Source organism: Scardinius erythrophthalmus (genome assembly GCF_964197995.2).
Source record: "Scardinius erythrophthalmus genome assembly, chromosome: 2".
Taxonomy (NCBI): Eukaryota; Metazoa; Chordata; class Actinopteri; order Cypriniformes; family Leuciscidae; genus Scardinius; species Scardinius erythrophthalmus.
In genome coordinates, this window is record NC_138222.1 from 70113175 (window position 1) to 70129822 (window position 16648).

Consider the following 16648-nt stretch of genomic DNA (forward strand, 5'->3'; position numbering starts at 1 on the left):
AGCCTAGTCATAATTGCGTGATATAAAGTCATAATTGCGTGATATAAAGTCAGAATTGCGTGATATATAGTCAGAATTGCGTGATATATAGCCTAGTCATAATTGCGTGATATAAAGTCATAATTGCGTGATATAAAGTCAGAATTGCGTGATATAAAATCAGAATTGCCTGATATAGTCAGAATTAAAGTTAGTTGAGTGATATGTTAGTTATAATTGTGTGAGATAGTCAAAATTGCGTGATATAAATTCATAATTGCGTGATATAAAGTCAGAATTGCGTGATATATAGTCATAATTGCATGATATAAAGTCAGAAATCCGTGATATATCATAATTGTGTGATATAAAGTCAGAATTGCGTGATATAAAGTCAGAATTGAGTGATATAGTCATGTCGTGATATAAAGTCAGAATTGCGTGATAAAGATAACTATATTAGCAGTGGACGATATCGTTCTGTTTATTTGTCGACTGCCGCTTTAAATGCTGGAGCTTGTTACAGCAGGATGGATTCTGATTGACTGTCAAATAAAAATTTTAATTTTGAATATTCATCGAATTTAAAGAAACCTGCACATTCAAATGCAAAATTCATTTCTGCACTAGTATAACCTAATTTTCCTTTCATGCACATTGAGGAAATTATGATTATTTAAGAACAACTGTTTCAAAAGTTAATGCACATTAAAAAGTGAATTTCATTTCAATAAACGATTTTGACTGTTTTGACTAAAACAATCATGAACCATTTAGAAAAACCAAACTGGATCAACACACCTGTCCAGCAGAATCAGAGCCTCCTGAATGTCAGATCGGAAGCCCTTCTGCCGGCGGAGTTCTCACAACCTTTTGAATGCTTTTCCGATGTAAATTCGGGACTTCGCGTTCCTTCTCCTTTTCCCTCTTCTTTGTTATTTGTTCATCGGAGCGTCATCTCTTTGGTCGTGTGTCGGCCATATCAAAATTCTCAAGACTATAAATTTTTAACGTTAGTCGTTGTGGTTGTCTAGGACATCTCTCCTCTAGCTAACTTCCCTCTTCATGCTTCTCTCTCCTCCACCCCCCACACCCCCTTTCATGAGCATGCGCACTAACCCCCCCCACCCCCACCCCCAAATCATTCTTGTCGGTGATTGGCTGGAACGCTGTTTGTTATGTTTCGTGGTCCAGGCTGGGCCAGTTTGTTTTTGTTGCCGTTTGTGGAGCCTGGGCTGTCTACAGAGACCGCGTTTCTTCACAGTGTGTTCAGGTGACAGGCAGCTAGCGGATAGTGAGGAGATGCTAGCGTATAGTGAGGAGATGTTTGCTGGATGTGACAAAAAATGTTTTGGCCTAAAAAACGTGTCACATCGCTTAGAGCAGCTTTAAGGATTGCCTTTAGAACTCGAAAATAATTCAGTTGCTGATATTTTAAAAAAAAATTGAATTTAGCTTTTCAGCCATTTTGACTGCCCTAATTCTGATTGGCTGTCAGTGTTTTTTTTCGTTCATCCGATTATGTCGTTATTGTTATAGTTGTGCTGTGGACTCTGGTAATCTTTTTTATATTTAGAACAATATCTTTATTTATCGTTACAGTGATAGTCTTCAGTGTGAACGGGCTTTAATGCAGTGCTTTTTAACTTGTGGGTCACAACCCTGAAGTGGGTCGCAGGTCTGTTCTGAAACAGTGCTATTGGACTGTGCAGGTGTGGTGACAAACTAAATTCTATCACTGAATAAGAGACAAACATTTCCAGTTGTCTTTGATGAGGTTTATTTAGGCCAGCAGTCGTACAGTCACACATCCTTCATCCTTTATAGTCTTGACTCCCAGAATGTTATCTTTCTAGGCCAATGATGGTATTTTCAAGTGGAGGCCCTCCTGTCACGTACCAACACTCTTTACCATTCAAATACAATTCCATATTATAATAAGGTTTATGTGTGCTCTTTTATATCTGTCATATGATGGTCACACACAGCTTAAAGATAACATTTCTTCCACAATTCCCCAATTCATTGATAAATAATACAATAATACAGCAAATTTAAGTCATTATTTCACATTATACTCTTCATCTCTGATTTTCATATAAACGATCACTCTCTTAAACTTGTTAAATAAGATTTAAAATGAAGAAAGCTTCGGCTGTTTTTTGTCGGGATAGTCCCTTAACCCCCTGAGGTCGGCGGTATCGCCGGCGATACCAGCTCGTTTTTTTTTTAGCAGTGTAAAAGAAACTCATAAATACTCGGTTGACTTTGATTTTCCATTGGAGTTTCATACATCAATCGATTCTGTTAAATGTGTATTATTTTTGTGTATACTCACAATAAAAACAAAGTGTTGTGCTTTTTGCCAAATAAAGAAAAATAAACACGAAGCGAGTTCTGCCTCCTCTCTGTCAGTGTAGTCCATTCTGAAACGCGTCCGAAAATTAACCATAACTCAGCAAATACTCAGTCAAACAGGCATACAGACATACAGGCATGAAGCTTGAATTATCTTCTTTTAAACAAAGTAATTTTTATAAAAAACAAATATTCACAGTTTATGTAATATGTATGCAAAGAGAGAGATGTCAGTCGTTCTCATCTCAGCTAATTAAGTTTTAATGTGCTCCGCCCACGGAGAGCGCGCACTATTCAAACGCAAATGTGAGGCGATCCAAACAAACCTGTGAAACGCCCACATCAGCTGGATAACACACACCGCGAGTTCACTTTCAGACTTATGTACTTTACGATGCTGTGAGGAATAATACTATCTTGATAATAATCCTGCAAAAATTTACCTCAGAAGTTCTGGAAGTATCATTTCGAGGAGCAAACGGATCCCGCTGAGGAATTAGGTCAGTTCTGTTTGCTTTGTTCTAATCGGAATGAATGAACGCACAGATGCGTGCTGTTGTGGAGCTACTATAGCTGGCAAAAATACTGTTTAAATATGAATCGAGTTTCTATGAATGAATGAACGCACAGATGCGCGCTGTTGTGGAGCTACTATAGCTGGCAAAAATACTGTTTTAATATGAATCGCGAATACAAAGAAAGATTACACTGGAAATATTGTTGCAATTTGAAATGTTGTTGTAATTGTATAACCTTAAAAAAATAAATTATATATATATATATATATATATATATATATATATATATATATATATATATATATATATATATAAAAGGATAGATGTAAACAAAATCTTAAAAGGTCATTATAAGCCTTCTCTTTAAATAATTTTATTATGCTTTATTAGTGACACATTTGGGAAGAGAATATATTCCAAATCTGAAAATACAGTATGAGAACAATTAACTGCACAATTACTAGAAATGTTTACATTGGATATTGTACAATTTGCAAGCAAAATTTGTGGAAAAAACAACAAACCAGTTATATATTGTCCTTGCATTCTTGTGTTCAGTCACACACCTGAATGAAAGGCTCATTACGTATGCAGCCTCATTATGCGGGCCCCATTGACTCCGCAGGTGTGAATCACGCCCACCCGCATATGGCCTTTCCAAACAAAAAGTGTTTTACAAGATTTAAATCAATGTATTGTGTTATGTGAATGATTAGGCAGGATGATTTTCACATAATTTTGAAGAAAAAATTCTAGGCAACGTCATCCATTAGTCAAAAGTCTTATTTACATATATTTAGAATGTGTTTTATGGCCTTATTTCAGAAACTTTAGTTTTTTGTTTTTTTAAAAACCATGCATAAACATTATTCTATCAAAAATACAAACATGTACATGCAAGTTGTTCACATATTATGGTAGCCCTGTTTGTGCTAAATAGAGTGAATTTACACCTTTGCCATTAATATGTTTATAAGCAACTGAAAAAAGCACAAATGTCAGAACATCTCAAGGACCCCAAAAACCCCTCAGACCCCAGAGGGTTAAGTATTTAGCAAGCAAGTAAAGACTTAATCTGAAGCCGGGCTGAATGAATAAACACTGTTATTGCTTCTGACAACAATTCAGACCCTCAGTATTTAAACAAGAAAATAGTATAGATGTTCAGAATAGGAAAAACATACCTTAACTCAATTAATACTTTTCACTGTAACTTCCGCTGGTCGTATCATCATCAAATGGTTTTCGACATCATCAAATTGATCCTCATAATTAGGCATTCAAAGCATTTGATATGAAACTACTTTTCACCACTAAAGCTGGAAAAAACATAGTATTACACATGGCATGCACATCAACACCAAAACTCCTATCACTATCAGCACTGTGTCATGTCCAATATTCCCACTCTCCCCAGTGGTTGGTCAACCATTCAAACCAGTGAGTGATCACTTCTGAGTGGCTCTTTTACAGCCAATCTCATGTGCTCAATTATATTGGCTATGTTGTCACTATAGTCTGGAATGTTAAAACAACATGATATATCCCAACATTTTACACACTCCTCCTGTCTCAGTTAACATGTCTGACAGTAATCTATTCCGTATAACAGCATCTCTGATGTGTCTCATTTCATCATTAACCATTGTTAGATCATTCTCAGTGCTGTTTGCTGTTTCCAACACAGTAGAGCTCACATGAAAAATACAATAATAGTCCAATTCAACATAAATTAATATAAACCTAAACTTTGTAAAATACTCATTAGCCTTGTTACTACACCAAAATTGTTATAATTTGAACAAGAACAGTCAGATTTTTTTAATGCCCTAATAACTTCATAAATCCCCCGGTTTGATGTCGTGCAGCGGTGTATCAGCTGCTTTTCCTCGAGCTGCTCATCTAAATATAAATGTTAGGTAGGAGAGAAGACATTTCTTTACAACATGTCATGTTCACACAACTCGGTTGATGGCACTCGTTGTTTAACCCCTTCCATTCCCATAAATGGGTTTTCCAAACAATATCCAGAGCAAACCTTTTTTTTTTTTTTTTCAAAACAGAAGTTATCATCCCCCCTTTTGATGCATGGTCCAACCTGTGCATCGTTTATTATAGTGTTTGAAGAAATGTTTTGGTAAACAAGGTTTGCCATCAACACTAAACCTAACCCTTCCTTTATACAGCAGCCAGAGTTACTTCTCTGTGTCTTAATCAGAAGACTGATGCTCTGTAACGAGTCAGAAAAATAACTTTCAGATAACATGTTACACTTAATCTCCTTCGGTTGGGTGGCAGCAGTTTTTCAGCCGGGTCCACCATGCCATTTCCTATAGAAATAAAATATTTTTTGTTAGTATGCGCTGAGCATTTACAAATAGAAATTTGATCAGGCAACAAGATAGCATCCAGCAAATTTGATATTAACCCATCATGAAAGATAGGTCGACCATCTGACCACAGCCACAAAATCAGAAGCAACTGCAAACAAATTACAATAATCTGTGTAAATCGATCTCACATTTTCCTTTCGTTAATTTCCAGGCTTCTGTTAAAGCCACAAACTCAGCTCCTCAAACAGAGTAATGAATGCCAATGGCCCGAAGACTAACGCTTCAGCTCCAGAGGTCACTGCCTATCTTGCTCGATACAGCCAACTACAAACAACACAATTGTTGGATTCATCGTCTGTCATTTTACATCATCCTGTATTTATCCATTCACCAAAAATTATTATTATAGATCTTTCCTTCAAAATGATTTCCTTAAGACTTCAATTTTTTTTACCTTATTTTGATCTCATTCTCACAGTTTTCGAGTCTTGTGTCTATCCGGTCGGGTCATGGTGTACAGACATAGTCAAGGACAGTCACACATCAGTGATGTTCCCGTCCTCCTCCTTTGTTCACCCACTAGCCTTTCACAAATTTTACAGGGCTCTCTTGATCATTTTTATGATGACTTTGTCAATTTGTCACTTTTTGGCTAAGTCACCATTCACTTTTTGATCAGAGATAGTTGAATCTTTAAATTTAGACTATATATTTACTCATATTTCTAGACCAGGGATTTTAACCCATGATGGACTCAATCTTCAACTTTCCAATTCCAATTTACATAAATACTCTTAAACATATTAATCCAGAGAGTTATTCAAATAACATCATAAATGATAAAACTAGTCATAATTACCAGTAGCAGACAGAGCTGGTAACTAATCCAGTTAAAGCTCGTCCCATGTTCTGCATCATCTTTGACATGCTTTTTCAAATAAACATAATTTTATATATTTTTCAAACTCACAATTGTTGCCGACAACAAATTGTGGTGGCAAACAATTTTCTAACGCCACTTCAGTTCTTCTGATGATTCCAGTGGTGTCGGTCCTGGCCCCTGCGGTCGGCCCCTCGTCTCTCAAGTTTACGAGGTACGGCTGGAACTCAGTCCCCGTCCGCTCTCGGGTCCAAGAGGCACATCCAACGAATCCTGCCGACTACGCCAAATTGTGGTGGCAAACAAAATTCTATCACTGAATAAGAGACAAACATTTCCAGTAGTGTTTGATGAGGTTTATTTTCTTGCAAGAAAAGGCCAGCAGTCGCACAGTCACACAGAGTGTCTTGCAGAGTGACCGTGAGGGAGGGCATCCTTCATCCTTTATAGTCCTGACTTCCAGAATGTTATCTTTCTAGGCCAATGATGGTATTTCAACCATATGTGGAACATTCTTAGACTTGTTCATCATATTGTGTCCTTGAGTGGAGGCCCTCCCTGTCACGTACCAACACTCTTTACCATTCCAATACAATTCCATATTAGAATAGGGTTTGTGTGTGCTCTTTTACTGTCATATGATGGTCACACACACCTTAAAGATAATTTCTTCCTCACAGTTAATCGAAAAATAAAAAATAAATTACTGAGATTATCAATGTGCTATTTTTCGAACCATCTTCTTAAACTTGTAACGACAAACCAATTGTCAACAAAACTAAAATAAAATAATTAAAATGTATCTAAAAAACACAATTTATACACAATAAATGCTCATGATATTGCATTGAACTGACTTTGCTCACACAGTGTATAACAACTTCTCAAAACATTTATATTTTTTATCCTTTTGGGTTTTTTTTCCATCTTGTTGCACTTGCAATGTTCCAGGTTTACTAAAAAGTTCTTATAAATCTTCTATTATGATGTTATTGCCAAATATTGGATTCAATCTTTTGATTAACTTGTTTTCTTTCAGATAGCACAGATTTTGTTTTATACCTCATTTAAGCCCGATCATTTTAGACCCGAAACACCAAATTAGGTAAAAGATTTTCAGAAAGAAGTCATCATGAAAGGGAAGTTGCACTATTCTTTTTTCCTCTAATGTATCGAGTGAAATTGGCTGATCTCATGTGAGTGACAGGTTGCCCCGCCCACATCATCAGAGAAGAGAAGAGATGCTGCAAGAGGAAAGGGAAGTTATTCTTAGGGATGCACAATATATGGTATCGGCCGATATTCATTTTCAATGTTATCGTTATCGGCCCGATAAGAAAATTTGGCTGATATATTAAAGCCAATAAATAATGTATTATTTCCTTCAGCTGAGATGCTTCAGATGTGCACTGTTCAACATGATGATTTTGAACTGCTTTAAAGAAGTTTGAAATCACTTCCAAAAGGAAAATACAGTAAAGTGCAACATGTGCAGCGCAAGTCTGTCATATCAGCTGGTTGGTAGATGCACTGGGGACCCGATTATAGCACTTAAACACGGAAACAGTCCAACTTTCACGATATGTCCCCTTTACAATGCTGATCTTTCAGTGTGGTGTTTGTGTTTCCCGTGCAGCTCGCAGCGCTCACACATGCCTCCTCTGCTGTCGTCTCTCTCCACGCTGGTCATGTTCCTGCGCCGGCAGCAGCACTCCTCGTTCCTCACGCTGTCCCGGGCCTCGGGCTCGGCGGAGGCCTGGCGTCTGCTCTGCCACTCCAGCCTAGCTCTGCTAATCCTCTACAACCGGCACCGCGAGTGCGAGGTGGCCAAGCTCACCATCCAGGACTACCGGGACCGAAACTCAGTCCTCCCGTCGGACGAGTCTCTTTCCCCTTTCGAGCGGCACGTGCTCTGCCACCTCACTCGCGTGGGCGTTTTAGGCAAACGTGGTCGCGTTCAACCGCTAATCCTTCCTCCGCATTCAGAAGCGTGTCTGGATCTTCTCTTAAAGACGTCAGGAGATGTAGGAGTCGATCCTGAGAGCCCATACGTGTTTTCCCGGCCGTATCACTCGCCAGCTACGCCACTGCGCGGCACTGACCTTCTCCGGAGCCTAGCACGCACTAGCGGCGCTAAAAACCCCACGACGCTAACCGCTCCCCGCGCCCGCCGCCAGGTGGCCATCCTAACCCAACTCCTGCTGCTCGAGGAGGGAGAAAAGGCCACAGGCGCTGCGACCAAACGATTGGAGGATTTCCTGCAGAGGGAGTACCATGTGACCCAGAGCTGCGCTCGGATTGGTCAGGACCCGGCGCTGATGAACCGCGTGGGGCGAGTGGTGTTGTACGGGGAGCGCGAGGGGGTTCTGTTCAGAGGGATGAGTCTGCAGCACATCTGCCTCGAGCTGGACGGTAAGATTCGAGCTGATTACTAAGGCATAGAGATAGACAAGCGTACACTTTTAAAGTATTGCATCTGAGCACAAACGACGGTTAAAGTTTTCTCTCTGTTCCGGCAGTGATGTCGGGAAACTCTGCCGACTCTTTCTCGGAGGATTCGGATGGGGAAGGCAATGGGAATAAGGAGAGAGCTGTCGTTGTGAAGAAGAGAGTAGCCAGTACTCGATCGCCGCGGCAGAAGAAGGGAACTAGCCCGCGCGTGTCACAGGCCACGCCCTCTCCGTCAGCTGGGCTCAAGAGGCGGAGCTCACAGGTCAAATCAGGTGAGTCACATGACACACTACTGAGCTTGAGATTACACACAACTGGCTTCTTTTCTTTACTAAAACAGTAATGACATTTAGTTCTGTTTTGTAAAAGTTTGGTTAAATTAGATATATCGGATATCGGCATCGGCCATCAAAAAATCCATATCGGTCAACCACTAAATAAAATCTTTAGTTTTTATCAAATTTTTAGCAAATTCATATATTTTCCAATTCAGAATTTCTAATTCAGTAAATATGTCAAATAAATATTCATTTTATTGAGCAATTGTTATTCATGTGTTATTTACTGTCTTTAAATAAATATATCGGCCAATATTTCGGACATCGCCAATGGCCATTAAAATTTTTGCAAATATGTAAAATAAATATAAATTTTGAGTAATTAATATTTATGTGTTATTTATCACCGGTAAATTAAATATATCGACCGATATATTGGACGTCACCAATGGCAATCAAAAATATTGTAAATATGTAAATTATTTAATAATTTAGTAAATATGTAAAATGAATACCAGTTTTATTGAGCTATTGTTATGAATGTGTAATTTACTATGTACTATTTTAATATATTATTTAGTTTAATGTATGCGAGGACTGATCTCAGGGGTTTGTGTAATGCGTGTTGTTTGCATGTTCGCCAGGCAAGCGCGGCGTCCTGAAGCGGCCCTGGTCGGAGGCGGAGCGTGTTGCCGTGGAGACGCACCTGAAGCGCAACATCGTGGATCTGCGTGTTCCTGCGAAGGCGGACTGTGAGCGGTGTCTGCAACTCTGCCCTCTGCTGGCCAGCAACCAGCGCGACTGGAGGGCCATCAAGTTCTACTGTCACAACCGCATCCAGTTACTGAGGAAACAGGGGCGGCGGGACGGGAACACGCAGTAACACACACACACACACACTCACACACACACACACTCACACACACACACACACACCGCATCCAGTTACTGAGGAAACAGGGGCGGCGGGACGGGAACACGCAGTAACACACACACACACACACACTCACACACACACACACACACCGCATCCAGTTACTGAGGAAACAGGGGCGGCGGGACGGGAACACGCAGTAACACACACACACACACACACTCACACACACACACTCACACACACACACACACACACACACACATCACACACACCGCATCCAGTTACTGAGGAAACAGGGGCGGCGGGACGGGAACACGCAGTAACACACACACAGACACACACACACACACACACACACACACACACACACACCACATCCAGTTACTGAGGAAACAGGGGCGGCGGGACGGGAACACGCAGTAACACACACACAGACACACACACACACACACACACACACACCACATCCAGTTACTGAGGAAACAGGGGCGGCGGGACGGGAACACGCAGTAACACACACACAGACACACACACACACACACACACACACACACACACACACACCACATCCAGTTACTGAGGAAACAGGGGCGGCGGGACGGGAACACGCAGTAACACACACAGACACACACACACACACACACACATCCAGTTACTGAGGAAACAGGGGCGGCGGGACGGGAACACGCAGTAACACACACACAGACACACACACACACACACACACACACACACCACATCCAGTTACTGAGGAAACTGGGGCGGCGGGACGGGAACACGTAGTAACACACACACACACACTCACACACACACACACACACTCACACACACACACACACACACACACGCACACACCGCATCCAGTTACTGAGGAAACAGGGGCGGCGGGACGGGAACACGCAGTAACACACACACACACTCACACACACACACTCACACACACACACACACACACACATCACACACACCGCATCCAGTTACTGAGGAAACAGGGGCGGCGGGACGGGAACACGCAGTAACACACACACACACACACACTCACTGTCATTGTTTACATTGACTCTGCGCCGCGAGTAAACAATGACAGGTTGTTATGTTAAGCTATCACACAGTGCAATGATGATGTGTGTATCGCACACACACCTCCCACATTCCGGTGTGTGTGTTTCTAGGACCACTTCTCCGTTCCACACACACACTCCAGTATTCAGACTCGAGCTCACGCTGTTTCTACATGATGACATCACTCTCCCCAGAGTTTGCTGTGATGGACTGAGTTCTCCTGTTTCTCTCCACCGACTGTCCGAGGTCAGAGCTGCTGAGGTCACTGTCAGAGGTCAGAGGTCAGACCTGCTGAGGTCACTGTCAGAGGTCAGACCTGCTGAGGTCACTGTCAGAGGTCAGACCTGCTGATGTCACTGTCAGAGGTCAGAGGTCAGACCTGCTGATGTCACTGTCAGAGGTCAGACCTGCTGATGTCACTGTCAGAGGTCAGAGGTCAGACCTGCTGATGTCACTGTCAGAGGTCAGACCTGCTGAGGTCAGAGGTCAGACCTGCTGATGTCAGAACGCGTCCAGCTCATATTTCACCGCTAAACCGGCAGGATAATATGATCCAGCGCGTGACGATGCCGAAGCCGGTTATGATCTTTCTGCTCGAGGTGTGTTAGCTGTTGATGTCGGCAGGATAGTTTACGGTCACTAACCGTTACTGCGCCTCACACTATGGCTTCAATCAAGTAATAATGAAGTAAACAGTAACACTTTACGAGCTCTCATTAGTTAGCATTAGCTGATGCGCTAGTTAACATGAGCTATGAGCGATACAGCACGTATGAGCTTGTGCTAATGTTCGTTAATAAACGTTTATGATCTCATGATGCCGTTTCTGAGTGTGGAGAGTTGCAGTTACTGATATTAATAAGTGCCGTATAAGTATTGTTTATGTTGTCAGCAAATGAAAGCTTTTGTAAAGTGTTCCTGTTTATCTTCGTGATCAGCGGTGACACACAGGACTCAACATCCACATATTCAGAAGAAGACTCTTGCATTACATTAATGATTTTTCAATTTTATTTATGTTCTTATATGTCTGAAAATTGTGGAAACTTGTTTCCGTGGAATAAAATAATAATAATAATAAAAGGTAATTGCGACTTTTTCCCCACAATTTAAACTTTTCTCATAATTTCCAGATAAAAAGTCGCAATTACGTTTTTCATTCTTTAATTCCACGACTGACTCGAGTTTCCATAGAAACCTCTGATCTGAGAACTGTGCATGCGTGTTTAGGTGTGTGTGAACTCTGACCTGGACGTGTTGGGTGTTCAGCTTCAGTGTTCAGTCTGAGATCAGTCACACACACTCCGGCGGGTCTGAGATCAGTCACACACACTCCGGCGGGTCTGAGATCAGTCACACACACACTCCGGCGGGTCTGAGATCAGTCACACACACTCCGGCGGGTCTGAGATCAGTCACACACACTCCGGCGGGTCTGAGATCAGTCACACACACTCCGGCGGGTCTGAGATCAGTCACACACACTCCGGCTGAGCTCTGTGCCAATCAGAAGAGGTCGGCGAGTCCTTCACGCGTGTGTGTGTGTGTGTGTGTGTGTGTACAGTGGCGTACCGTAACCTGGTGTTAGACGTGCTCATGTACATTCTGTAAATACTGACTGCATTTTAAACTTGTTTTCTTAAACGCTGTTGTAAAGGTCTATCAGATTTTAGCCAGATGATGATATCCTGACGAACACAGAGGTCAGTGTCACATTATTTGAATTTCAGATTGTCATGTGCTTTTATTAAATTACAAACACATGGAGAATAAACTGTGTCTTGATGTCATTTATGAGTGTTTTCACTTGATCTGTCAAACATGATCTGTCATTAGTGTGAGTGTGTGTTACTCCTGTGGCCAGCAGCTCTACTAGTGTCCTCCATTACCAGAGGTGGGTAGTAACGAAGTACATTTACTTCGTTACATTTACTTGAGTACTTTTTTAGAAAAATTGTACTTTTAAGAGTAGATTTGAATGTGGGTACTTATTACTTTTACTCGAGTACATTTCTAATGAAAAAACTGTACTTTTACTTCGTTACATTGGGCGACGTTCCTCTCGTTACTTTATTTTAATGCAATATGTGTTGTTAAATGCGTAGTTTATTCCAAGCGCGCTGTATCTTTTTTCTGGACTTGAGCGATGCTCAATTCACAAATGAATGACTCTTTTGAGTCGATTCTGTTCAAAGACTTCATCAAGTTGGCAGATCTGTCTAAATCGGTTCGCGAATCAGTTTGAATGATCTGTTCAGTTCCTGCACGCACTGAATCATCTGAAGCCCTTTCAATTCACACTCGACTCGGAGTCGTAACAGGAAGATTTAATTGTGCGTTCAAGTCATCTCGTATAGATCGTATTTACGAGTTGAACGCACATGAACGCCACCACAATGTCGTAAATACCAGTGGGGAGCTCGGGATTTTCTCTAAGCTCCGATCTTTACGAGTTGGGGGCGTGTCAGTGATTAACATGGCGGAATGCACAATACGTAAAGGTATTTAGCTGTGATATTGTCAGGCTTTTCTATTTACAGTGCAGTTAGCTAATTGCCAACACAGAATATGATAGTATTATAATATAACAATGCAACATGTAACGATGAGTTGGCAGTGGCTTCATAAATTAATTAAAAACATAAAAATACAAAGTACACCTGATGCACATTTCTTTGTTCTTCATTTTCTAGAACAAGAGTATAAGAACCTTATTGTATTTTTGTGTAATTAATTAAGAGAAAGTACTTCGCCATTTTGCTCCGACGAAAGTGACTAGAACGCACATGTCGTTATAAGCACGACTTCCCACCTCGTACGTACGAACTTCCCAGGAGGACTTGAATGCACCATAAGCACATCAAGAGCGTTAGATGAAGTGGCAGTGGACCTACAGTAGCTACTAGCTACAGTCAAGTGAGAGCAAATCTTCAAATGCATCAACTTTTTGCCAGCGATAAAGATCTTTATTAGTTGAACATCTTCGTAAGCTGTCTGTGAATGAATGATTCCACAGGACGATATATTCGATTTTTATTTCACTCAGGTAATACATTTTACAACCAAACAGATTACTACGCCACGATACTAGAAAGTATGACATTACCCGTTTTTTGGACATATAAATTAATTTACATTAAATAAAGCTACCATTGTTCACAGTTAATGAACCCCCGCCATCCCGCGGTAGTGTGTGTGTATTGTTGCGCAGTGGCGTGCGAACTCGACTTGAAAACGACTTTGCCTGCCGTTGACAGTTAACCAGTTTAAACATGCTTGCAGAAATATACATTTGATTATATTTTTGGAGAACAGTCAGAAGAAGAACCGTCGATGTAACGTTACTTTTTTTTTTTTTTTTTTTGTGTGTGTGTGTGTGCAGATGTTCAGTTGAGCGCGAGCACATGTGAAGAGTTTTTAACTCTTCTCTGTAAATACCTTTGAATGCAACACTGCAGATTAATTTTATTTCGAAATTTTCTAATAATCCAAATGTAGTTGTATAAGTTAATAGTATACAAACCAGAGGACAGGCAATGATTTTCGAGCTATACAGATGGCAGAAATAATGCTTATGTCTCTCTTCTGTTTTTGTTGCAAAGATAGCTGATAATAATAGTCATTTAAATAAACAAAATCTAAATATATCATTTTATATATAGCCTACGACTTCAGAGGCAAAAGCCTCTAAGTACCATCTGAAATTTTCTTCTAAAAGAGCATTTTTATCAAGCTTGTATGTTTATGTTCACACTTAAATGGCAATGAAAAGTAGCCTACCTATTAATTGTCATTAAAGTGAAATTACTAACCTTAAATATACGAGCTTGATACAAATGATTGTTTTAGAAGAAAATTTCAGATGGCACTCAGAGGCTTTTGCATCATGAAGTCTTCATATATTGTTTTGGTTGTTGTTGTTGTGTTTCCTTGCCTTCCTACTATGTAAAGCGACCTTGGGTTTGAGAAAGGCGCTATATAAAATAAACTTATTATTTTATATATATATATATATATATATATATATATATATATATATATATATATAGAGGCCTATATGATCCGAAGTAACTAGTTACTCACTACTTGAGTAGTTTTTTCATTGGATACTTTTTTACTCTTACTCAAGTAACTATTAAGATTATTACTTTTACTTTGAGTAAATATTTCTATAAGTACTTGTACTTTTACTGAGTACAGTTTTTGGGTACTCTACCCACCTCTGTCCATTACAACAGGAGCTGGTGTCTGAGTCTGTACAGTTACACTGTACGATATTACAGAAAATCAAATAAATCCATTGCCTAATCTTAAAAGAAACGAAATACATCAACATTAATGTTTTTAAAATAATAATTTTTTGTAGTTAATTGTTCATGTAATATTTCATATAATGAGCCACTCATTGTTTCAGCTCTCAGCAGATCTCATGCAGAAACACACACTCATGTTTCCTGAGCTCGAGCGCAGACACTGCTGATGAACACTAGGTGGAGCCACAGCATTACTCCCGCCAGTGAATCAGTGTTTGTTCAGAACAACACGTGTGTGTGTGTTTAATCTGCTCGTGTGTGTTTGCGCTCGGTGTGCATTACACAGATTTTAACAACACCAGAGCAACGATGCATTTCCCATAATGGTTGTTGAAACCACACATGTACATTTGACTTCTCCCAACAATGCTAAAAAATAAACGTGTGTGAGCGTGTTGTGGGCTTTATGTCGTGTTATAGCCAGATATGACGATGCTAATGCAGACGAGCATCTCTTCATCAAGCCAGCGTGCGAACTATCGCAGATCATCTTCATTAAAAGTAAAGAACAGAATGATCTCACCAGGGCTGTTGCCTCTCTCTTATTGCTTACTCTTATTGTCTTTAACTGTGAAATTAGCTGATGATCAATACAATGCAGCTCATGTTGATTTCGGTTATGTAAATCTGCATGTAGCGCGGGAATTTAAGGTCGGATTTATATCCGTTCTGCGAAGACACGTGTAGCCTATGTGAGCAGGTGTAAACGGGCCCTTAAAGTTAAAACTCCCCCTTTCTGTTAAAACTCATCTCTGATCACCAGAATTACACATTTAAAAGTTCTTTCCTAGAATTTTTTTTATTCACGCCTTAAAATATCTTGAATGTAACTCGACACCCTTGCCACATTTAGTATGCGTGGTTCTATGAATATGCAAATGAGCCCCGCCTCCACTCACTCCCTCAGCTCAGAGATCCACTGGTTGACGATCACACGTTGATCTGATTGGTTACAAGGTAGTTTGTGACGTCATAAACACCAGCGATTTCAAAGCGTGTTTTTGAGACTGTCTTTGGTTCACTGCAGTTTTAAGGAGGAAATACTCAGCAATGCTGTCGACTTATGAACTTACACATGGTTTGTCTTAAATCAGATTAAAAACACCACATGGAGGACTTTAAATAATTTAATCAGACCCAAAATTGGATTAAAAATGCAAAATAACTATTTATTTCCAAGATGCACCATTAGAACTGTGTGTTTATCATTGTTTACTGCATACTTTCACACACCGATTCATGTTTATAACACTTTCCTGACATCTTTCATTCAAAGCCCTTAACACACGGACTCAGCCATTCTTAATGTTAAAACGTATTAATTGACTGTTTCTCAGTTTAGACCTGTTGAATTCTCTCTGTCATTCATGCAGCAGAAGATGTGTGTGTACTTAAGATGTTCAGCAGCTCTCAAACACACACACACATTCTGTAAGTATGAAACTATTAATCATCTAGCACCTCTGTGTTTATGTCAGGCATTTATTAAGCTCTTTTAATCTTATCAGTGAGATGAATGTTGTGTAACCGACCCAATACTGCTGTAGATTTACTGTATTTGTGCATTTGTGTCATTTATGTTGATTTGTGGAATCATAC

The 16648-nt window shown here is 40.2% G+C and overlaps 1 protein-coding gene across 1 annotated transcript in view; it reads left to right on the plus strand.

Annotated features, from left to right (window-relative positions):
• LOC308686867 (uncharacterized protein) overlaps positions 1–10129 on the plus strand; it is a 32294-nt gene extending 22165 nt beyond the window's left edge. The window contains exons 7-9 of the mRNA XM_081358935.1: positions 7705–8480; positions 8588–8791; positions 9442–10129. Coding sequence (XP_081215061.1) covers positions 7705–8480; positions 8588–8791; positions 9442–9680 — 1219 coding nt within the window. The 3' untranslated portion in view covers positions 9681–10129. The remainder of the gene's footprint in view (positions 1–7704; positions 8481–8587; positions 8792–9441) is intronic.
• The last annotated feature ends 6519 nt before the right edge of the window (positions 10130–16648 follow it).